The sequence below is a fragment of the Acomys minous genome (genome assembly GCF_964271855.1).
Source record: "Acomys minous genome assembly, chromosome: 2".
NCBI classification, from domain to species: Eukaryota; Metazoa; Chordata; class Mammalia; order Rodentia; family Muridae; genus Acomys; species Acomys minous.
Window position 1 is genome coordinate 125726826 of NC_140484.1, and position 23978 is coordinate 125750803.

A 23978-nucleotide genomic window follows, 5' to 3' on the forward strand; every position below is an offset into this window, starting at 1 on the left:
ATCACAGCAATGGAAATCCTAGCTAAGGGTGCAGGCACACATATATAAAAATAAAATAAACTTTTCTAGAAATTTGATAGAACACATTCTGTATCCATTCATTTGTTCATGGGTATCTATGATGATTCTATTTCCCAGCTATGATGACTAGTGTGACAATAACTATGAATGTGCAGGTATCTCTGTCATATATTGATTTAGAGCCTTTTAGGTATATATCTAGGGGTGGTACAGATGGGTCATATGGTAGTTCTAATTTGAGTTTTTGAGGAGTATCTACACTGATTTCCATATTTATATTCCTGTTACTTCTTCTGCTTACTTGTTTCTCTAAGATTTCCATAGTGGTTGCACCAGTGAATGCTCCCCACAACTGTGTTGGGTTCTTTCTTCCCACATTTTGCCAGCATTTGCTTTTTTGATGGTAGCCATTCTCACTGGGATGAGATGAGAGCTCAAATTCATGTTCCCAATGACTAATGATATTGAAGACTTACTAAAAAACTTGCCTTTTGTGTCTCCCCCTCTCTGTCTCTGTCTCTGTCTCTGTCTCTGTGTCTCTCTCACTTTAAAAAAAAAACAAACAAAAAACAGGGTTTCTCTGTGTAGCCTTGGCTGTCCTGGACTCACTTGGTAGACCAGAATGGCCTTGAACTCACAATGATCCATCTGCCTCTGCCTGCTGAGTGCTGGGATTAAATGGTGTATGTTTATTCTCTTGAGAACTAGCTATTCGGTCATTAGCCCATTTGCTGATTGGATGCAGGAATTTTGTGTGTGTGTTTACTTTCTTCAGTTATCTATATATTGTATGTATCAACCAGTTCATTGATATACAGTTGACAAATATTTTTCTTTATTACATAGACTATTTTTTTATTGGTGATTTTTTTTTCTGCACAGAAGATTTTTATTTTAATGCAATCAGATTTGCCAATTTTGGGAGGCTATTTCTGGTGCTATTGGGGTCCCTTTCTGAAGTTCTTGCCTACTCTTACCTGCTAAAGTGCTTTCTCTGGTCATTTCAAAGTGTCAGGTCTTCCACTAAGATCTTCCATTTATTGGTTGATTTTTGTACACAATGAGCCATTTTATCTAATTCTATCCTTTAACGTATGGGTGTCTAGTTTTTTCAGCAGCCATTGCTAAGTAGGTTATCTTCTCCCTATTGTATGGTTTTGGAGCCTTTGCGAGACATCAGCTGTTTGTAGCTGTGTGGGTTAATTTCTGGGGGTTTCTTTTCTACTTCATTCATTTAGGTGTCCATGCCATGCAGGTTTTGTTAGTATAGCTGCAGTATAATTTGAGATTTCCACCCAGCAGGAGATCCAAGCGGATGCTGAGATGCACAGCCAAACTTCAGCATGGAGCACAGGGAGTCTTATGGAAGAGTTGGAAGATAGAAGGACCTGGAGCAAACAGGAGCTCCACAAGGAGACCAAGGGAGCCAACAAATCTGGGCAGAGGAGGGGGTGCTGCAGAGACTGATACGCCAACCAAGGACCATGCATGGTGAGGACCTAGACCCTCTGCTCAGATGTAGCAGATTGGTAGCACAGTCTTTCTGAGGATCCCGTAATATGGGGAGTATGGACTGCTTCTGACATGGATTCTGGGCCCCACATTGATAACTTCCCCCTGGTGGGGCAGCCTTGCCAGGCCACAGAGGAAGAGGATGCAGGCAGTTCAGATGAGACTTGATAGGCTGAGGTCAGCTGTTAGGGGAGGAGGGCTCCTCTTTCTGAGGACTAAGGGAGGGAAGGAGGATGGGATTTGGAGGCAATGAGGAATGGGGTTACAATCGGGATGTAAAGTGAACAAATTAACAATAAAAATTTAAAACAATAAAAGAAAATTGAGTATAAATGTTTAAAATACAACAAACACTTGTAGCTCTGACAAATGCACGTGGAAATCATAAAGTTATTCTGTAGGTCCAACAGCCTATGGCCCTGTGTTATTCTGTACTTTCCCCACGATAATAATTTAACATACCAGAACTTGATGACTTTTTTTTTTCTATTGTAAATAAAAAAAAAATCCAATGTGAACACGAAAAATTTTTTTGAGATCAAGTGTTGTGATACATCAAGCATTGCTCTTTGTGTTTGAGATTGTTTTGGGCTAGCCAGGGTGTTTTGTGCTTCCACGTACATTTAGTATCTATTTTTTTCAAGTTCTGTGAAGAATGTAATTGGAATTTTGATGGGAATTTCACTGAATGAGTATATCATTTTGTGATATAAGAAACAGCTATTTTATAATATTCTGTCAGCTCATGAACTGACTCTTTGGTGTATTCTTTAATATCTACTTCTCTTTTAAATTTAATTTAATTTAATTATTTTATTTTATGGTGTGTGTATACACGTGCACTTATGCACACACACACACATACACACACACACATGCATGGAGGTCAGAGGACGATTTCTGAGGAACCATGCAGTATGTGGGTCTGGGAAACTTAAGTCAGATAATTGGGCTTGGTGGTATGTACCTCTAATCCAGCTCAATGGCCTTCATCTTCAATTTCTTTCTCCAGCATTTTAAGGTTTATATTCTAGAGGTTCCCCCCTCTTTGGTTAGGTCTATTCCTAGGTATTTTTAAAAATATTTTTTGAAGTCATCACAAATAGGATTCCTCTCCCCCCTTAGTTTACTTAGTTCTTGGCAAATTTGTTACTATTGTAGAGAAAAGCATTTTCTACAGCATGATTTTTGCATGCTGATTTCATAGTCTCCTACTTTGCTGAGAGCATTTGTTGTATAGAAGACTTTTCTGGTTCAGTCTTTAGGGCTCTTTTTTTTTTTTAAGTATAGGATTAGGCCATCTATAAATAGAGATAATTTGAATTTTTCTTTTCCTGTTTTATCTATATTATTTCTTTTTCATGTCTCATTGTTTTGGTTAAAACTTAGCACTACAACGAGCACGGGTGGAGGGAACTGAGACCCTTGTCAAATTCCTGACTTTTCTAAAGCAAATGTTTCCTGCTCTTCATCTTGGTTAGCTTGGTTAGGGTTTGCCAGTTTTTCCTCAAGTAGTCAACTGTCTGTTTCATTCTATACATTTTTTTATCTGTTGAATTAATTCCAGACCTGATCTTTATTATTTCTTGCTGCATGCCGTTTTTGCGCTTGATGTGTTTCTGTTTCCCTAAGACCTTGAGATATCGCCCATCTTTAAGGGCTATAGAATCTCCTCATAGAACAGCATTAGGTGTACCTCAGATGTTCTGAGAAGTTGTGCATTCGATTTTCCGTTGACTACAGGAATTTTTAATTTGCTTCTGAGTTCTTTATTGGCCCCACTTTGAGAGTGTTGTTTCCAGGTCAGACGACACATGCCTATACAGTTACTGCACTGGAGAGATAGAGAGAGGAGGGTCAGCAATTTAATGTCATTCTCAGCTACATAGCAACCTTGACGCCAGCCTCTTGAGATGCTGTCTTTAAAAAAAAAAAAAAAAAAAGAAAGAAAGAAAAAGAAAAAGAAAGGAAGGAAGAAGAAAAGAAAGAAAGAAAAGAAGGAAAGAACGAAAAGTGTTTTGTTCAATCTCCAAGTATTTGTGTGTTTTCTTTCATTGTTAGTTCCCGGTTTTGTTCCACTTTGATTATCTGATAGGATAGATGAGTCTATTTTAATTCTTTTTGTATTTGTTCTGTAGCCTTTATTGTGGGCTGTTTTAGAGAAGGTTGCATGGACTGCTGAGAATGTACATCCTGCATATGTTGGGTAAAATATTCTGAAGATATCTGTTATGTCCAATTGGTCTATGGTGTTATTTAACTCTGAAATCTCGAGTTTTACTTTATTATTTTATTTACTTATTTTTTTTAAATAGAGATAAAGTGAGTTATTCAAGTCACTTACAATTCTGTATCAGGAACTATATATTATCTGCTCATTGGTGTTTGTTTTATGAAGTTGACAACTTCATTTTTGTGTATATGCATTTATAACTGTTAAATACATTCTTATTGAGTTATTCCTTTTATTTATTTGTTTTTTGAGTTATTCCTTTTATTAATGTGCCGTGGCCCTTCTTCATCTCTTCTAGTTTTTGTTTGAAATCCACTTTATCAGGCAACAATAGCTATGCCGGCTCCACCACTGACTTGTTGTCAAATCATTTTTTGTCACTGCTGTTTGTTTCTAACCTCTTAATGTTGGTGAGGATCAAAGCTAAGTCCAAGAGAAGGAGACTGTTTTCTGATAAGACCTACATAAGACAGGGATGAGGAAATAAGAAAAACCCTGAAAGACATTTAACATTTCTAAAAAGAGCAAGATAGAAACACAAAACCACAAAGGAAGCCAATAAATCACCCCAAAAGCTCATAATTTCCAAATATTCAAGAAAAAATAGTTGAAATACCAGACAAAAAATTCAAAACCACACTTTAAAAATGGTCCACAACTTTACAAAAGATTTATGCTGTTTAATACAATAAGGAAACTACTGACTAAAGTTAGAAAGACAGAAATTAAGAAAATGAGAAAAATGGGAAAGTGCGAAATTAGGAAGCACAGATGATAATTCTGCAAGGAATTGGGGTCCTAGAATGAGTGAATGCAGGAAGGAAGGAAGGAAGGAACAAGCAAAGGATTACAAATAAAAAACCACAATGGAATGCATCACCAATAGACTAAGTCAAACATAGGAAAGCGCTATTGGGATGCGAGTCATGATTGAGAGAAAACATTGCATTCATACCAGGAAAGTGCAAACGAGAACTGCCTTTGAGATTCCGTCTCATCTCAACAGGTGTGCTACCATTAAGAAAGGGAATGGAGAACAGCAGCTGTTCAGAAGGACTTGCATGGGAGGGGTGAGAATTAGTAAGGTCACTGTGGAAAGCATAAAGCCCCCAGTACCTAAGTGAGGATCCTCTGCGTGATCCAGCTATCGTTTTTAAAGTTATCTGCCTTACCTGTAGGCCCGGCTAGCGATCAATCAAGACACAGCCGCTTGTTACATTTTAAAATAGCCTTACTTAACCTGGGGCAGGGCAGACAGCAATCCTCTAAACTACTTCCCATAGTGGGGCAGGCATGGGATCCCTGCCTCAGTCCCATGCCATCTGCTTCTAATAACTTCTATCAAGCTGCCTTCTATCTAGAATTCCATATGCTTGCTCATGTTCTTCATCTGGACCGGATTCTCCTTCCACGCTGGCCACGTGCTTCTCCTCCAGCTAACCCACGGCAGCCTTCCTCTCTTCCCTTCAGGTCTCTCTCTTCTCTCCTCATGGTGGTCTCTCTTCTTCTTCCCAGGATTCCTCTCTCTCCTAGCCCCACCTATCTCCTGCCCTGCCCAGGTGGGATGGCTTTTTATTAAGTAAAATTTAAGTCACAGAGACAGTAAGCAGTAATTTAGCATCAGAATACATCAGACCATCCCCCAACAATCTAGCCATTACTACTCTTGGGAACATACCCATAGAAATACAAGCTGCCATGCTAGTTATGCAGTCTACTTGGCTATCAACAGAAAAATGGATGAAGAAAGTGTGTTTTACATTGAGAATGGAACTTTGATTCAGACATAAAGAAGTACAAAACTAATGCCATTTGCTGGGAAGTGGATAGAACTGGAAATCACCATGTTAAATGAAATAAGGCAGATTCAGAAAGACAAATAATGACCTGATAGGCTGTGGTCATATTGTGGGGGAAGAGTGCCCTTCTGTCAGAGGTCTAGGGGAATAGGGTGGAAGAGGGAGGGAGGGTGGGAAAGGGAAGAAAGATATAAGTGAGGGTAACAATCGGGATGTAATATGAATAAATTATAATAAATTTTAAAAATTGCCACACACACACACACACACACACACACACACACACACGAGAAAGAGAGAGACAGAGAGAGAGAGGAGAGAGAGACAGAGAGAGTACATTTCCCCCATAATATATGGAGACATATATAATGTATATGTTCCATATATGTGTAATATATATATATATGTATATTGCACACAAGGAGAGTGGGATTATTTAGGAAAAAGAGAGGGAGTAACAAGAAAACAGAAGGAGGTGGTAGGAAGTCAAAATATCATGTGAAATATATCTATCTTGGTTTAGTTTCCATTACTGGGAATAGAGACCATGACCAAAGGAAACTTGAGGTGGAAAGCGTTTCTTTGGTTTACTCCCCTCCCTCTCTGTTACTCTCTCTCTCTCTCTCTCTCTCTCTCTCTCTCTCTCTCTCTCTTCTCACATACCATAATTTTATATAATTTATACATGCTAATAAAAATTTAAACCACAGAATAGTGGAAATTTTTGTGATTCATAAAAATAAGAAGCAAACCAAGGTTAGTGGGCAGGCTCACTTTACAGGTAGCTTATACAACAGTGCCCTCTGGTGCTAGAAAGGTGGTTGCCGTTAAAGTATTCATTCTCGAGAGCTGCAGTGGTTTAAATGCCTTCAAGTCATGGGAATTCATTGGTTATCTGAGTTATTTAGCAAACTGAGATGCTAAATGATGAAACTGTTAACTGTTGTGTGATCCAAAAACAATACCTTTGGGTGGGTAACTCTATTTTATTAGCAGAGAACAATTTGCCTTCACAGATTTTTGTCAACTAAGAATGAGACTCTTCCTCTGGAGTCCCAGTCTCTGGTCATAAGAAAGTTCTGTGCATTTCAAGAACTTGAGAGTTATAAAAGAGCTTTCAATTTCACTTCCTATGCAGCAGACAATGTCTTCTAAAAAGGCACTACTATATAATTCACAACCACATCTATTTTTCTCAATTACTGGTTACTAAGTTATAGCGTATTTATGAACATATCAGAAGTTTAATATTAATGAGGATCACATCTTCAGAAGTGTGAGGGAACCAGCCATTTTGAACTCTATTCATTCTATGTTTATTAACACAATATCTGTCTTATATGGGCACTGTGGTAGCTCTTTTCATCTCGCCTCTCAAACTACCTCTTATATAGGAGGATGAATCACCACATGTTTTTGTTTTGTTTTGTTTTGTTTGAGACAGGATATCTCTGTGTAACTCTGGCTGTCCTGGCCTCGAACTCACAGTGATCTGACTACCTCTGCCTCCCTGAGTGCTGGAATTAAAGGCATGTGCCACCACACCCAGCTACACCATGCTTTTTTTTTTTTTCTCCAACAGTTGAGTCTCCTATATTATATTCTGGTGTGTTCCTTCCTCAATTTGTCAGTTTCACTTTCATGAGCATTTCTATGGGTCTCCTCAAGATTAGGACAGAAGAGAGTACTATTCTGCATCCTGATTAGTTCAGGACAAAAGGCTGTGTGAAAAATAAGGCATCATTATATAGCCAGATGATTTCAGTTGGAGAGTAACTGAGGAACGCTCACCTTCCCTGTCAAAGCGGAGACAGTGTGGGGTGTGGAGGGCTTATGCTTATCGTGCTTGAGGCCCTGGGGTCCTCTAAACTAAACTAAACTAAACTAAACTAAACTAAACTAAACTAAACTAAACTAAAACAAAACAAAAACCCCAGAACAACAATAACAAGCAAGCAAGCAAGGAAGCAAGGAAGCAAGCACGCAAGCACGCAAGCACGCAAGTGCTCACGCAAGCAAGCAGTGTAAAGTAGGTCTCTGGGGTTGCTGGTGAAGGGGAGGGAGGTTCCTGCTTCTATGAGTATTTTCCTTTTGGGCAGACTTATTATTTCCCTGTCTTCACCACATTATCATCGGAATTATTTCCTCTGATATTATTTGATCCCTAAAGCTCCCTCATCCATTTTGTGCAGGCGAACAAAAGTAAAGCGTTGAAGCAAGTTATTAAAAGGCTTTACATCGGAAATAAGTGAGAAGCCATGCTCTCTGGTCCTGTTCTAGCTTTGGGGCCACCAAAGCACCGACTCTGACTGGAGATGGCCAGGTGATTGATAGCATGAAGCAGGTACTCTGTGTTCTTTTCCCGTCCTCGCTGCACCAAACTGTCACCGACTGTGCTTAATAGATTTAATATCATTTCTGGATATATGCTTTATTCTTGAGCAGTTACAAAATGCAAACATGTATCTTTGCCACAGTAGATTTTATTTAGAGGATGTCTCTTTTCCTTCCTGCCCTCCTTGCTCAAGGACCCTTTTGCACATTTCTACATGGTGAAGCAGGAAGCATCTTTTGAATTTTTCTTTTTTTACTGGAAGAACTGCTGTGTAAGACCAGAAGTGTGCTTCCCTTTCCAGGTCATGCCTGAGAGGCTCTGACGCCACTGCTACCTACTTTGATTCTGTCACTAAGTCAAGTTATAGAAATCCTTAGAAGTTCCATCTCTGTTACCCCTGGTTGGCAAAGGCATTTGAGTCCTTTGTGCTCTTCTTGCTTAGAGTAGAGGAGGTCAAATGGCATCTGCAGTTCTTTCATGCTGTGGTTTCTAAAGTTCAGAGGCCCTGGAAGGTGTGTGTCTCAGTTTGGACAGCAGAGGGCATGCTGTCGTGTGTGTGTGTGTGTGTGTGTGTGTGTGTGTGTGTGTGTGTGTGTGTGTGTGTGTGTGTGTGTGTGATATCACTGGGTACTAAAAACTCAGTTCTGTAGCTGCAGGTGATGTTCCTGATGATGGGAAGGAACCAGGAGGATGCAGGAAATTCAGGTTGCGCAGAGGACATTACAGAGGGTACCTCCAGCTTTTCAATACCCAGGTGCTTTAGAATGTAGGAGCTTTTGATGCTATAAGAAGAACTCCTGTAATTCTCTGAAGAGCTTCGTATCTCTTGCCCACCTTGAGTTCCTGTCCCTAGTGTTGGTGAGCCATGGGGTGGAGAGAAGGAACATTTATTGGGCACTTATATAATCAGGAACTGGGTGTTTTCAGTTCCCCTTCTCTCCCTTCCCTCTAGTGATTCTTTGCATGATGTACTGTCATTCTAATTTTATGTAGGAAGACCCTGGCCTTAGGGGCTAAGGGACATGCCTGTTCTTACAGCCAGCAGAAATCCAAGTTCACATCTGTTAATGTGAACTTGCTCTCCTACCAAAGGTGCATTTCCTTCCCTTTTCCAGCTTCCCTCTGGCAAGAACCTTTCCTGACCTGTATTTATCATGGCGTATAAACACCAGTGCTTTCAAATTGGAAGCCTTTAGCCTGAGTGTTGAAATGGGATTCTTTGTGAGCTGTTTTTAGAGGTTAGAAGGAATATCTCCTGGGAAGGCTAGGTCTGCAAGTCAGTGGGAGAGGTGAAAACCACTTTGGCGAAATGATCTCTGAGAATGCTATAGAAGTCTCAGAGGGCCACGCGCTTGCGTTCTTTAACCCAGACACAGCCTGCCTGTCTAGCCACCCTAGTTTGAAAGAGATTACGGTTGTTGGTGACCTTCAGGTGATGCAGTTGGCTTGCTTTTGGGAGCTCTTTGGGTGGTAATTAAAATCATTTAACACCAGAGGTTTATTTAGCATGATGAGATACTTACATCTGAGATCTAGCTCAAGAGAGGAAATAGCACATTCAACTCTCATTTTGGAGATTATTCTAGCTCAGCGGCCTTTAAAACTTCAACTGTGTCAGAATTACCCAAAGAACACAGATAGCTGGCTGTGTCCCAAAGTTTCAGATTCAGTAGGTCTGGGATTCAGCTCGAGGCAACACATTTCTATGGAGTTCCTGGTTAGAGCAGATGGTGCTGGCCAGGCCTCAAAAGGAGAACCGCTGCACTGAGTGCAAGTTGGTTGGGGTCACCTGCGTATCTCCTCTGTTTCTCCTCTTCTCTTTTATTTCTTTATTTAATTTTTATTTATGGTACCATTGTTTAAAAACATTGAATTAGCTTTTTAATAAGATAGCCCAGCTATTATGGCCCAGACGGTTGAACACATGCTTGCTGAATGACACATGTGATAGGAGGGGCGTCTATATGGGCATCGTTATCGCTATTATACAGTTTGTCTCTGTAAACTCGTACTCTTCTGCGAAGTAGGTAGTAATTTTCAGATTCCATAGAGATCATGTAGAACTCAGGAAGTACACAGAGGAGAACTAGAGATGCCCACATCTTGTGTGTATGTGTGTGAGGCATAGAAAACTGGGTACAGGGGTCCCATCTGTTTGGAGTGACAGAGAGAAGTACCGTTCAGTCTAGTGTAGATCCTGGGTGGTTCAAGTAGCAATGCCAGCTTCCTGAAGTGCTTGACTTTCAGAGGTGCCACTATGAGGGACTATAGAACACTTTCTTATGCATCCAAGATAATATGTGTTTAGGGACATCTAATACCCATAGTAACATTATCTCAGTCATCTCTAGTCGGTCACTCATATCTCATCTGTTCAATGAGGGTCCAATCCCAGGTCACACATTGCATGTGTTCAGTGTGTTCCTTAACATTCACTTGATCTTTCAATGGTTTATTAGTTCTTGATTTTGATAGTGAAAATTTAGGTAATGAAAAAAAAATAAACTTATATAAAAAAGGAAATTCATATAGTAGGGACTATCCTCATTTCTGAAAACTACTTCGATTTATCCAAAACAGCTAAGAGAATAGATTCTAAGCTCTCACCAGAAAAGTGCTAACTGTAAGATAATGCTTATGCAATTAGATCAGTTTGCTTTTCCACAATGCACACACATTTCAAAAGACGTTACACATTGTAAGTGTACAGAAATATTTACTAGAATAAAGCCAAATGATTGATGTTTATAGTTTTTTTTTTATTATTTTATGATCCAGGTTGATTTTAGTCAATTATTTTTTATGCTGAACCTAATTACTTTCTTTGAAATATGCCTTGTCTGTTTGGTTTTTAATGTAGGTTGATCACTTTGGATTTTATAATACAAAAACTTTTAAGCAGCGGTACCTAATAGCTGATAAGTACTGGAAGACATATGATGGTGTAATACTTTTCTACACTGGCAATGAAGGGGACATTACCTGGTTTTCGAATCGTACGGTATGTGCCCATTTGGGAAGGTCTGCTTAAACAAATGGACTTTTACTATGATGAGCTAAAAAAAAGATGTCTTCTGATATAGATCAGGAAAGTTGGTTTTATTTTATTTTGGCATTGGGAATCGAATACAGGGCATTGCACACACAGGGGGAAATGCTATAACACTGAGATACATCCCAAGGCCTCTCCATTTTTAATTTTGAGGCATGGTCTGACTAAGCTACCAGGCTGGCTTTGAACAGCATAATTAAGCCACACGCAGCTCTAGTACGCGCTCCTCTGCAGAGCTGTGCCTCTCCTCTCAACACTGGATGCTGCAAAGAACTCCTTTACCTGCCGCAGCAGGAACTCCTGTGTGTGTCTTGCCCCACCAGACTGCAAGCGGCTTAAGTGTAGGAACAGAGCCCTGTGGAGTTGCCCTCAGGCTTTCACAGGAAGCAGCTGAACTGAGCAGATGCATGATGCGGTTAGTGATTATTTGCTTGCATCTATTTCAAGAGTAATTTTATCTTTCAAAAGAGGACTAAGTAAAATGTTAATATCTATTAAAAAACTCCTACAAGTTCCTTAATTTTTTAGTTTTCAAAACCCTAGGAAGTAGGTATTTTTTTAATCATATCCATTTAAGAGATGAGAAGACTGAAGTGTAGTGTATTCAGTTTTCCTTAGAAATGCTGACATTGCTTTCAGAAAGATGCGTTGCAGTGCGTTTCTTCCTGAAAAAAATCCATTTGGACAAGTACTGTGCTTTCAGACATGACTACTGAAATGAATATTTCTCACACTTTTCTGAGAACAGGAAGCTTAGATTTAGTGAGAGAAGCTTACACATGTGTTCGTTGAGTGTGTTCTGTTATTCTTAGAAACAGTGACACTGCTTTCAGGAAGATGCATGACAGTGTATTTCTTCCTGAAACAAACACAATTGTACAAGGAAAGAAAGGTGGCAGGAGAGAGCGGCTCCTTGGAAGAGAAGTGGGGTCTTGAAAACCACAGGTGTCAGGCTAACATGTCCATTATCCCTGCATGTAGCTCCTTTAAATCTTTATCGATTGGTCAAAACAGCCTAAGCCATTTTGAGGTTCCTACGCCTCATTAGGAAATAGTAACATTAAACACCGACAGCGTCCATTAGACTTTATTTAATCCACGTTCAACCTTCTGGTCAATGAATGCTGTCTGCCTTGGATGCTTTCTTAGGGAGGATTCCAAGGGCACCAGCCAGTCAAAGGGAAAGAGGCAGCAAATGGCTGGTGAGGAGCCATCTGTGTGGGTCAAGGAAGTCTAGTGGCCCTTGGTGACTGCTCTGCATTACAGCTCGCATTTCAGTCTGGGCTCTGCACCTGTGTGGACATGGAGCCTTGCGTCTCAGTGTCCTTGTCTGTAAAACCACAGTGCTTGATCTTGTTTATTGTGATAATGAAGTGAATTATTACATGTAGTGGCTAGAACAGCAACTGACACATTGTAAGCAGGAGCTAGTAACAGGTGCTGTTAGTTCCTCTTAATATATAAGATTAAAGTCCCAAGGGTGTTTAGTGTGTGTATCAGAAGATGAGGTGGCAATTGTAGTGCATGGACAACCAAAGGCTAGGGTTTGCTTTTGTTTGTTTCTTTTCTGAGGCAGGCTCATCATCGTGATCTCAGGTGGATCTGGAAGTTACTATGTCCAGGTCACTCAGCTTTGCACTAGGGGCCGGGGGGGACCCTTCCGTCTCTGTCTCTCTGTTGCCGAGAGTACAGGTGCTGCCACTATTCCTGGCTACAGAACCCATTCTCATTTTTCGCACTCTAAGATAGTGTGGTGTGATGTTCAAAAGTGGAGTAAGGATCACACGTCTGTGGAAGACACATAATTGCACAGTTTTCAGAGTCCTCTTCCCTGTCTGGCTTAATATCCATTCTGTATGGTCTGCAAAAGTTCATTGTGATTCATTTTCGCAGCCTAATTTTACTTACAGATTCATGAATTCTTCCTAGGGGTTCATGTGGGATGTGGCTGAGAAGCTGAAGGCTATGCTGGTGTTTGCTGAGCACCGGTACTACGGGGAGTCCCTTCCCTTTGGTAAGGACTCATTCAAGGTAAGTACACATTTCTCTTTAAGGTTGTCCCCCGACCCCCAGGCTCAAGGTCTCCAGTATCCCAGGGTGTCCTACCTTCACCTTCAAGTGCAAAGATTCCTGGTGTGCAGCAGACAGACTGCCTGGCTTCATGTGGTTCTGGGATTGAACTCAGGGCTTCATCCTTTGTAGGCAAGCACTCTTCCAGTAGAACTACGTCTCCAGCACTGTTCATACCTTCCTTTTCCTTCCCCTCCTCCTCTTTGTTGTTTTTGAGAGAGTGGAATTGCATAGCTCATTCTAGCATTAAACTCACTTTTCTTCTTTGTCAGCCCCCTGAGTACTGGGATGACAGGTATGCGCAACTGACTGTCACTGGTCACCAGGGGTCCTTTTGTTCATCTGGATAGTGACTGTGGGTAGGATAAGAATGCTGGTTTCTGGCAGACATGATTTTGCTTCAGTGTCCAAGAGCAGTGAGTTGCGGCAACAGCCTGGCAGAAGCAGTAACAAGTCGCAGCCTCTAAATGACAGAACGTGGCTGGCTTTGGGGTTTGCGACCCTTGGTTCCATGAGTTGCAGTCCCTATGCAGACCTTAGGTACTGGGACCCTTGGCTTTTGGCAGCAGGTGGGGTAGCAGCTCCTATCCTAGAGTCTAGTGCCATTGGCCTGGGACACTGAAGGCCTGGTGACCAGGGCCTTCAGGTCCTGAAATTCCGGGGTACAGGAGATGGAGGAGGGAGGGACACATGCCTCCCAGTGTCCCCAGTATTCTTCAGCCTATGGATCCCTGTGTCTTCCTTAGCACAGAACCTCGGGCCTGAACTTCTCCCAGTTATGCTGCCAGCTCCCACCTCCACTCTGCTGCCTTTGTCTGATGGTTAGACCAGACCTCAAAAGCCTTTCAGGCCTCTTCCTCCATTGCTGTCAACAGACCTTGGAGGCATTCTTCAGTAAACTGAAGGCTAGACAATAAGATAGAGATTAAGTTACATTCCATGAAAAATGTATTATGTTGTACAAATTTCACTCATCTTTGGCGAGTTGTTGAAAACACCACACCCTGTGTGCCGACTGGCATTTTGACTCAACCTCCTAGGAACTGTATGTGGAAAACAACTAACACAATTCAAGTCCTGTTCTGGACCTCAGCTGTGCCTGAGCTGTGACTGCGTGCACATTTACACCTGTGTTCATCCTCTCCCCCCACCCGACACAGGAGTCCAAGCACTTGAATTTCCTGACATCAGAACAGGCTCTGGCTGATTTTGCAGAGTTAATCAGACACTTGAAAAGAACAATCCCAGGGGCGAGTGATCAACCTGTCATCGCCATCGGGGGCTCTTACGGTGGCATGCTTGCAGCCTGGTTCAGGATGAAATATCCTCATTTAGTAGTCGGGTAGGTGCATTTACGCTGCCCATGAGCATGAGCCTAAGCAAGAGAAACTCAAGAATTGGCCCAGGGTAAAGCCTGTTTCAAGTTGTACATAGATGTTTCTGGATTTTCTTTGTCAGCCATGCTATTTTTCTAATCATCTTGTGAAGGCTCAGTTCCCGTTTTATTTTTTTAAAATTATTTTTAATGTTTATTTTTATTTGATTTCTTTGCAGTTTAAAAAAATTGGTTCTTATTAGTTTGTTATTGAATTTTTTGTACAGTGTATTTTACCCTTCTCTTCCAGCTCCTCCTAGACTAATCATCCCTCCTTTCCTACTTATACAACTTTATGTTTCCTCTTTTCTTTCTCCTCCTCTTCCTCCTCCTCCCCTACACCCACCAAGTCCAATTTGTGCTGTTTATGTGCCTTCTACTGGAGTGTGTCTCCTACCACTGGCCACACTGCTAAGATAACCGACTCTCCCTCTCCTAGCAACTATCCATCGCCAGTTGGTGATGGGACCTCACGCCACCCCCCCTCTCCGTGCTAGAACTTCATCTGGCTTGAGGTTGTTGTTTTAAAACTTAGCTGAGTCACACTTTTTTCCTTTCTCCTCTCATCTTCTTGGTCATTTAGAGCTCTAGCAGCTTCCGCTCCTATCTGGCAGTTTGAAGAGCTGACTCCCTGTGGTGTGTTTATGAAGATCGTAACTGAAGATTTCAGGAAAGATAGTGTAACATGTTCAGAGAGCATCCTTAGGTCTTGGGGTGCCATTAACCGACTCTCAAATACAGGTAAGCTTTACCCAAAAGAATGGATTTACATTGCTTTTTTTAATATGGAACGTCATTTGCTCAACACTTCCACTTAATTAAAAAATTTTTTATGTATATGGGTGTTCTGCCTGAATGTATATTTCTGTACCATGTGTGTGTCTGATGTCCTCAGAGGTCATAAGAGGGCATCTGAGTCCCTGGAACTGGAGTTACAGATTGTGGTGGGGTACCATGTTGGTGCTGGGAACTGAATCTGGATCTTCTGGAAGAGCAGTTAGTGCTCTTAACTGTTGTGTTATCTTTTCAACACCCCTCCACCTACTGTTTAAAGCACATATTTTAATAAGTATTGAAAAGAAAAGAAATCAAAATGCATGGGCTGATAAATTGTTTGATGTAATTATCATCCAGATCAATAGGGAGCATATCGGGCTCTCAGCAGTCTGATGGCGCTGTGAGCTACATCAGCACGCTTGCAGAATCCATCATTATCCTCATTTCTTCATCGTAGAGTGACTTCACTTGTTCTTGAAATTTTTAATTGGAATTTTACCCTTATATGTATGTATACATATACATATACATATACATACATACATACACACATTATACACACACATACACACATTTATGGGATTTTGTTTTGCCTTGTATCTTTTGCTCTATGTTCTATGTTAGCTGTATCTATTTGTCTTATGTGGTTACTTATTCATTCATATTGTTCTATTGTATCCTATTTATTTATTTATTTATTTCAGATTGAATAAATTTTAAATATTTTAAGTTATAATGAGAAGTAATAATACTAATTTTGGCAAGTCCCACAATGAAGTTCCATTTGTCTGCCCTGGAATTATCAGATTGTGTTAAAGCATTTTACTGAATGGTGCAAACATTCTTGGTGAAGTGGCATAGAAAGTTGCATTTTCTGTAATTCAAAGAGTGAGCTCTGTGAAGACCTCTGTTGACTAGCATTTTTCAGGTTCCAGCAATGTCGTTTTGTCTCCAGGCAGTGGCCTGCTATGGCTTTCCAGAGTCTTCCACCTGTGTACCTCCCTAAACTCTGAGGACATCCCACGCCTGAAAGACTGGCTCTCTGAGACCTGGGTGAACCTGGCCATGGTGAACTACCCATACCCAGCCAACTTTTTAAAGCCTTTGCCTTCTTGGCCTATCAAGGTAACAGGATAATAGCCTGTCTTCACTTATAAATGCCTTTCTGGCTTTCATCAGAAGAATACACATTAATGAGGCAGGGCTCTGTGGAGCCAGCAGTTCTGGGCTGGATGAGTTCAGCAGTTTTCTGATTATCTTATCTTGGACATTTGAGATAGCCTTTCTTAGCCTTATCTTCCTCTTCTGAGGTCTGAGGATAAAAAAATGCATCAATTATTCCATTAAGACCAATGGTTGCTGTTAATAGAATAATTACTGTGTGCCAAATCCTGGGCTGTACTTTATATATGTAGCTTATCTAATTTTGTGATATATCTATTGTGCCTAAATGTATGTAACACATGGAAGAAACATGATAAGTGGCTGATTTATTGAAGTGTTATGATTATTTGGTGAGCTGATAAACGTTCTAAATGCCACACACCATGAAGGGTGATCACTATGCTGAGCAGCCGAATGGGGGAGGGTACCGTTTAGGTGCTAGTGGGAGGGCGTGGCCCCAGGCTGCTGCTTAGCCCCCAGCATCCTGGATAACGACTCTTCTTTCTTGAATTGTCCTGTTTTTATCTCTGTGCCTTAGAAGAACAGATATCAATGGTTACAAATACCTATATTACTAATATGGACCTAAGAAGTGTAAACACATTGATTTTTGGTTCTACAAATGCATGAGCACTTTATAAACTTACCCGTTCTTTTTATAATTTTAAAGATTCTTTTGCTGTCCACAGCGTTTACTGCATATGTTTTAAGTTATTCTCTTGTTAAGAATAAGAGTTTTAAAAAGCAAAAGACAGTTATGTTTTGAGGCTATTTTTGACTCCAGCTAGAATGGATGCTGGAAATGAAAATTTAATTGGTTATGTGAGACCCAAGTTTCAAAAGCTCTTCCAACTGTGCCACCGAACTACTAAAACTACACCTTACTTAACAATTTGTAATTAAAACAAAATAAATTCTCTTACTCTCAGAGTTACATTTCTTTTTGTATAAAGTGAACATCTTGTACACAACAGGCTGGAAGCTGACATACACTGAGTTAAGCTCTGGATGTTGATAATACAAGGTTATTATAATTATTTTGAGACACACAAAGCTCACTTTGTAGCTTAGGGTGGTCTAGAACTGTCCACCCGAAACAAAAACCACTTCTCTTGCCTTTGGTTTGAGAGCCTCCCACGGCCTGTTCCTTCTCTTCCCACAGTTAGCTACACATTTGCCTTTTGCAGATTGTTTCTCGCTGCTCCTCGCTTCTAAACTGGCTTCAGCTTCCTCCGTGTTCTCTGCTCATTCTGTTTCTCCTTTCTTGACCCTATCTGTCCTCTCAACCCACTAATCCCTGGAACACTACCCAGCTGGGGACTGCTCTTTCACTTGGATGGTTCCATTTAGTCAGAACTCCTCCTCTCTCTGATGCACTTCCTCCTCTTTAAAGGGCTGACAATCAGCAGACCCTTTCTGAGTCTGTAACTCAGGCTCAGCCTGATGAGATAACAGTCAGCTTGTGAGGGAAGGGAGGGTGTTTTAATTCCCTCTGTCCCATGTGCATCTCCAGAGTATCCTTGGGCAGTGACTAAATGCTGTTTTCCACGTCAATTCAGCTATCATTCTCTCTAATTTGTCTTTGCACATTGTCCCTATTTGCTTTTGTTTACTGCTAACAGAAGCTGCAACAGTCATGCAGAAATAATCACGGACTTGGCCCGCAGAACACAGGGAGGAAGGGAAAAAAGAAATAGAAAATCATGCCATTTGACAGTTCAGGCCACATTCAAAACCACCATGCCTCTTCTTAGCTTAGAAAACACTTTTAAAGAAGGCTGTGTAGTTCCTTAATTTTTCTAGTCTTTCTTTTATCTGGTAACCAGTCAAATATCTTCCCATTTTTAACTTAGTCTTCTGAGCATGCAGACACACGGTGAAATAGTAAGCCACAAAAGGGAAAATCTCTTCCGTTTGTCTTGGCGTTTGATAATGTATGCACTCTCTCTGGGTGGTTTAAGCGGTTTAGATGCATTCTATGAAAAGAGAGCTTTTACTGACAAAGCTAATGTGATTATCTGAGGCAGTGTGAGAAGGATGTTGGAGCTTTAGAGAAAGAAAGTCTGGCCGAAGAGTTGAATGTATCAGTTTAATCCTTCTTCTAATGGAGGGCTGGAGGTGCCATACTCTGGAGAGAAGATTGACCTTTTTGTTTTTGAAGACTAACTTTTTCCTTTTTTAAGAATGGTATCTCTGGCCTAGCTCCATTTTCTTTCATTCAAAAACTTATCCTCCTAGGCACAGGTACCTATGTTTTGGCAGAAAAGGCAGCTTACATTGGGATGCAGAGCTGATCAGTTTCACATTGCATGGGCATTCTACTTTCTAGATCTCTTGAGTTTTTTGTGAGGAAGTACAGTGTTGTAGCCTGGGCTAGCCTGGAACATGTGCTCCTCTGGTTTCAGCACTCCTAGAGCTGCGGCTGTAGGCTTGTGCCGACACCCCTGGCTTCTACACTATTTCTGTACTTAAAAAAATGTATTTAATGTGCCTTGGTGTTTGTCCTGCATGTAGGTTTGTGTGAGGGAGTCAGATCCACTGGCACTGGAGTTACAGTCACTTGTGAGCTGCCATGTGTTTGTTGGGAATTGAACCCGGGTCCTTTGGAAGAGCATCCAGTGCTCTTTACCACTGAGCCATCACTCCAGCCCCTCTTTCTGTACTTTTAAAAACTAGAGTTATTAAAATGGGCTTATAATGTTCTTTAAAACTTCTTAGATCTATTTTTATGTGTATGATAGTTTTGGCTGCATGTATGTAGGTGCACCGTGTGCATATCTGATGCCCAAGGGTTACAGAAGAGAGCACCAGGTGTGTGGTCACTGGAGTTACGGATGGCTGTGAGCTGAGGGGCTAGGAAACAAGCCCAGGTCCTCTGCAAGAGCAACGGATGCTCTTAACCACTAAGCCACCTTTCCAGTCTCTTATATTTTTTAAAAAAAATGTTTCTTGAGTGTTTACTTACACTAGGAAAAATAAAGTAAATTAATTGTATTTGATTCAAGTGGCTAGCATCTAGTGTCCTGTTAATGTACCGTTTTAATTAAAAAAAAAACCTATTGGAAATGTATTTAAACTTATACTGCAGTAAAATGACTCTTTAGTTTTTTAAAATTAAAAAGTCAACTAAAATATATAAAGGCAACCAAACAGTTAAAAGCATACTTTTTGATGATAAATGTGAAAGCTGGGCCTGGTGCAACAGGCTAGCTACTTGGGAGGCTGGAGCAAGAAGACTCCAAGTTTGGAGACAGCTTGGGCAATTTGGTGAACGATTCTCTCTCTCTCTCTCTCTCTCTCTCTCTCTCTCTCTCTCTCTCTCTCTCCCTCTCTTTATGCATTTTTTCACATTATACATCTGATCAAAGAATATATGACTATCTCCCTTGGAACCACTGTACCCTTGATGAGTAGTCAGGAAATAGTATGGAGGCTGCATCCTTAGTACAGCAGTGTGTTTTGAAGCTTTGGGCATTCTAAATAGTATACAAGGAAACTATAAATTTGGACTTCCTTTATATAAAGGTAGCTAGACAGGATCTAGTGAAAGCCTTACAATATTTGTCTCTTATGAAGCAATGATTCCTATAAGAATGTATCTTGGAGTCATTAAGGGTAAAGATTTAGCCATAGAGATATACAGGCTTATTTGTAATAATAAAAAGTTACAATGTTTCAAGTAATCACTATTAAGGCCTCTGGTCCTGGGCTCCTCAGCCTCACTGCTCCTCCCCATATTGTTTTACATTGGTGAGTGTCTTTCTGAAGAGTTGATGGTTAGAACTGAACCCAGTCCTCTCAGAAGGCCAGTGGGCCCAAAACTGGCTCTAATCGGGTCAATGGAATTTCTGTCAGTAAAGGCCAGGGCTCTGGCCTCTATGTTGTGGGGCTGCAGAAACCCAGGTATTGTTATCTGGTGCCAGCCTCCAGCCACGCTTGTGTCTTTTAAGAGACAATAACTGCTCTTTGTAGAGATGGCTATTCATGAGGACTCCTTTTCTTCCCTCAACAGAGGCCCAGTGTTCCTGCTGTAAAAGGGGGTGGGGGAGTCTAATGCCAGTACATGAGTCATACCCACTTGCAACTGTGCCTTTCAGGAGTTTTAGGTATTTGCACATCAGCCCCTCTTTTCTCTTGCCTAGCTTGCATCATCTGCTGGCCTCATCCACCACACTGCTTGAACAGAAAGCTTTCCTCTGAGTCTGCTCTAGTTCCGTGCAGGCCCTGAAAAGAGCTGAGTCTGCTGAGGACATCCCAATTTAGAAAGGAGTCGGGGGGGGGGGGGTCAGTTGGTGGTGGTGGATGGTTCTGTACAGCCCTTAGCTCTTAGCTTCAGAACCATTTGGCTATTTGTGACTGCTGTGCATCTTAGGAATGCTTTCTGAGAAAACTGCAATTTTAAATGTTAGGGAACTAACATTTAATTTAAATGTTAGGGAGTTTCCATGAATAATTAAAGAGTTGAAAGAATAATAAATCACCACTTGCTTTGTCTTGTAACTTTTCATTAGATGGCATTTCCTACGGCTTTAGGCGCAGTAGGTTTGTACTTCCAGTTTAGTACAGATCTATTTGTGTACGCCTTGAACATGGGCACAGTATATAGTTATGACCTTACAGTTACTTTTTCCTTTAAAAATTTACATTTATTTGTGTTTGCATGTACGCTTGCACGTGCATGTGTGTGTGTGTGTGTGTTGTGTCTGTGGGTGTGTATGCTATAGTATGCATCTGAAAGCCAACTTGTGGGAGTTGGTTCTCTCTTTCTACCATGTGGGTTTTCAGCTCAAGCTCAGGTCCTCAGGCTTTACAGTAAGTAGCTTTCCCCACTGATTTATTGTATTTGGCCTCATAGTTTTGTTGCGGTTGTTTGTTTTGTTTTAAGTCAGGCTCTCACTGTGTTGCTCTGGCTGTCCTGGAACTTGCTGCTCTCAAACTGACAAAGACAGAGATCCATCTGCCTGTGCTTCCTGTGTGCTGGTATTAAAGCTGGTTTTTTTAAAAGGTGTATTTAATTTCTTTTAAGATAATGTGTTTTGTGATTTTTCTCACATTCAGAATTTCTAAAACTACATGTCATCTCAGCACTCAGCAGACAGTGGACCCTTAGGTCAAGCTGATTGTGTAGACAGGCCATTTTAGTGAGACCAGGCCTCAATGACTTAGACAAAGAGGGATTTAGGAAGACTTTTGATGTCAGCCTTCAGCCTATGTACCTACACACATGTGCACACAATCTCCCACATAGCTGTGTGCCTCACACATGCAGACACACACACACACACACACACACACACACACACACACACACCATGAAAGAAGAGGCAGCTCTTCATATTTGCTAAAACATGACTTCTTAAATTTGTTTGCTTAAGAACACAAAGTCCCAGTTAATAGTCCATGGAGGAATTGTCATGAATGGGCCGAGGCAGTGGCTCACTTGGTAAAGTGAATTGTTTTATAAGTATGAAGACTTATGTTTGACCCCCAAAGCCATGTAAGAATGCTGGACATCGTGGCTTGGGGACGCTGAGGCAGGAGGATCCCTGGGATAGTCTTGCCTAACAACTGATAAGCTCCAGACCAATAGGACCCTGTCTCAAAAAAAAATGAACTGGGTTCTTCAGTATGAAACCTAAAGTGAACCTTTGGTACATGTGAGAATGTGTGCGTGTACACACACACACACACACACACACACACACACACACACACACACACACACAGAAAGAAAGAAAGAAAGAAATATTACCAAGGAAAGGCACAGAATTTTTCCTATAATTTATTTCTTCTCTGCTTTTCAGGAAAGTAATGCTGTACACCAGTGCTAGGCAGCATGGTGAGGAGGACTGGACACTTCCTTTTCATTGCCTTCTCTCTTGACCAGGGGTGTGTCCCTAGCCCAGGCTTTATCCTCCATCCAGGACCTCTTTTTGAGGCAGAACAGGGCTTCTTCCTTCCTGCCTCCTTTTCTAGACAAATCTCGTCTTTTAATCAGATTTGTATACTTTACGTATTTTTTCCCATATGAAATGGGAAGTGAACACTCACTGAAGTCATGTTAAATTGTTGACCGGGTACGATGCAGGCTGAGCTGCTTTGCCGTAGAAGCTATTTGTGTTTTCCTGAGGAGGCACTTTCCTATGAGTGTTGTGCAGTGGATAGTATATCGATTTCAGAAGGAGAGATCCACAGGAATAAATCTCAGTTTTACTCTTTGCTAGCTGGTGAACTGGAATAAAGTGATTTAACCTTATAGTCAGTTTCTTCTAGGCAAAGTATGAACAATAATCTATCAGGTAGGTAGGCGATTTTGAGAATGGTATGATGTATTGGTTATAAACTCAAGGCTTAATAATCAGTAGGCTTTGCTATGGTTCAGTTATGATTCCATTGTTTGTGATTTTTCCCTATATGTTTTATTATGAAATATTTCAAATATACAGAAAAGCTGAAAGATATTGGACAGTGAACACCCATAAACTTACGCTGAACATGCTAAGAAAGTGCTCCAAAACTGAACTACATCTCTAGCCCTTACTTCCTAAGTTTTATAAATAATATTTCAGTATATTTGACTTATCACACTCATCCAGCAATCTTTTTATCTGTTCTAATTTTAGTACACTTCAAAGTAAATTGTAGACAACTCTGTAGGCTTTGAACTTTTTCAAAGCTACTTTATTTGGGGTTCTTTAATGCATATATCTCCTTTCCAACCCATTTACCCTAGATAGGAGTGAAAAGAGGTTACATGGCTTCTGGGGGTCAAACGTAGGTCTTCATACTTATAAAACAATTCACTTTACCAAGTGAGCCACTGCCTCGGCCCATTCATGACAATTCCTCCATGGACTATTAACTGGGACTTCGTGTTCTTAAGCAAACAAATTTAAGAAGTCATGTTTTAGCAAATATGGAGAGCTGCCTCTTCTTTCATGTTGTGTGTGTGTGTGTGTGTGTGTGTGTGTGTGTGTGTGTGTGTATGTGTGTGTGTGTGTATGTCTGCATGTGTGAGGCACACAGTAGACTTTTTTAGACTCAGTTCCTTGGAGTGATTCCATTCTTTGTACTTAGGATTTCAGCAGACCTGTTAAACAACAAACCAGCAATTCATCAAAGGTGACTGCAACTGCAGCATCTGGAACCCAGAGCAGCAGTCAGACCTCGAAGCATTCTGTGGAGGAGTTCTCTCTAGGAGTGTCTTGAAGCAGAGCAATGAGCAGCCAAACAATAAGAAGCAATGCCAAAATCCCAAACCAAAAGCCAAGCCTCTTCTTTCGGGACCTCTCTCTCTCTCTCTCTCCTCTCTGTCTCTCTCTCTGTCTCTCTCTCTGTCTCTCTCTCTCTCTCTCTCTCTCTCTCTCTCTCTCCATGTACACACACACACACACACACACATACACACACACACACACACACACACACACACACACACACACACACATATCCTCCCAGAGTCCATACTAGGATGTTTATCAGTTGGCAAAGACCATGACCCTGAAAGAGGCAGTTCCTCTTCTAGTGGACAAACATTACCTGTTCTCTCACAAGTCTCTTGGGATCAAAACAAAAACATATTTACATCCACTACACAACTCCTCCTAAATAATTAACATTTTGTATTATCAACTAGAGTT

At 41.0% G+C, this 23978-nt stretch overlaps 1 protein-coding gene across 4 annotated transcripts in view; it reads left to right on the plus strand.

The window, feature by feature from the left end:
• LOC311589550 (lysosomal Pro-X carboxypeptidase-like) overlaps positions 1-23978 on the plus strand; it is a 113475-nt gene that overhangs the window by 19945 nt on the left and 69552 nt on the right. For 3 of the 4 annotated variants that reach the window (XM_084768076.1, XM_084768075.1, XM_084768077.1), the window contains exons 2-6: positions 10761-10901; positions 12882-12983; positions 14183-14364; positions 14981-15138; positions 16130-16299. In XM_084768076.1, coding sequence (XP_084624202.1) covers positions 10761-10901; positions 12882-12983; positions 14183-14364; positions 14981-15138; positions 16130-16299 — 753 coding nt within the window. Of the gene's footprint in view, positions 1-1320; positions 1513-7757; positions 7889-10760; positions 10902-12881; positions 12984-14182; positions 14365-14980; positions 15139-16129; positions 16300-23978 lie in introns of all 4 variants that reach the window. The other variant, XM_084768078.1, reaches the window with a different exon arrangement.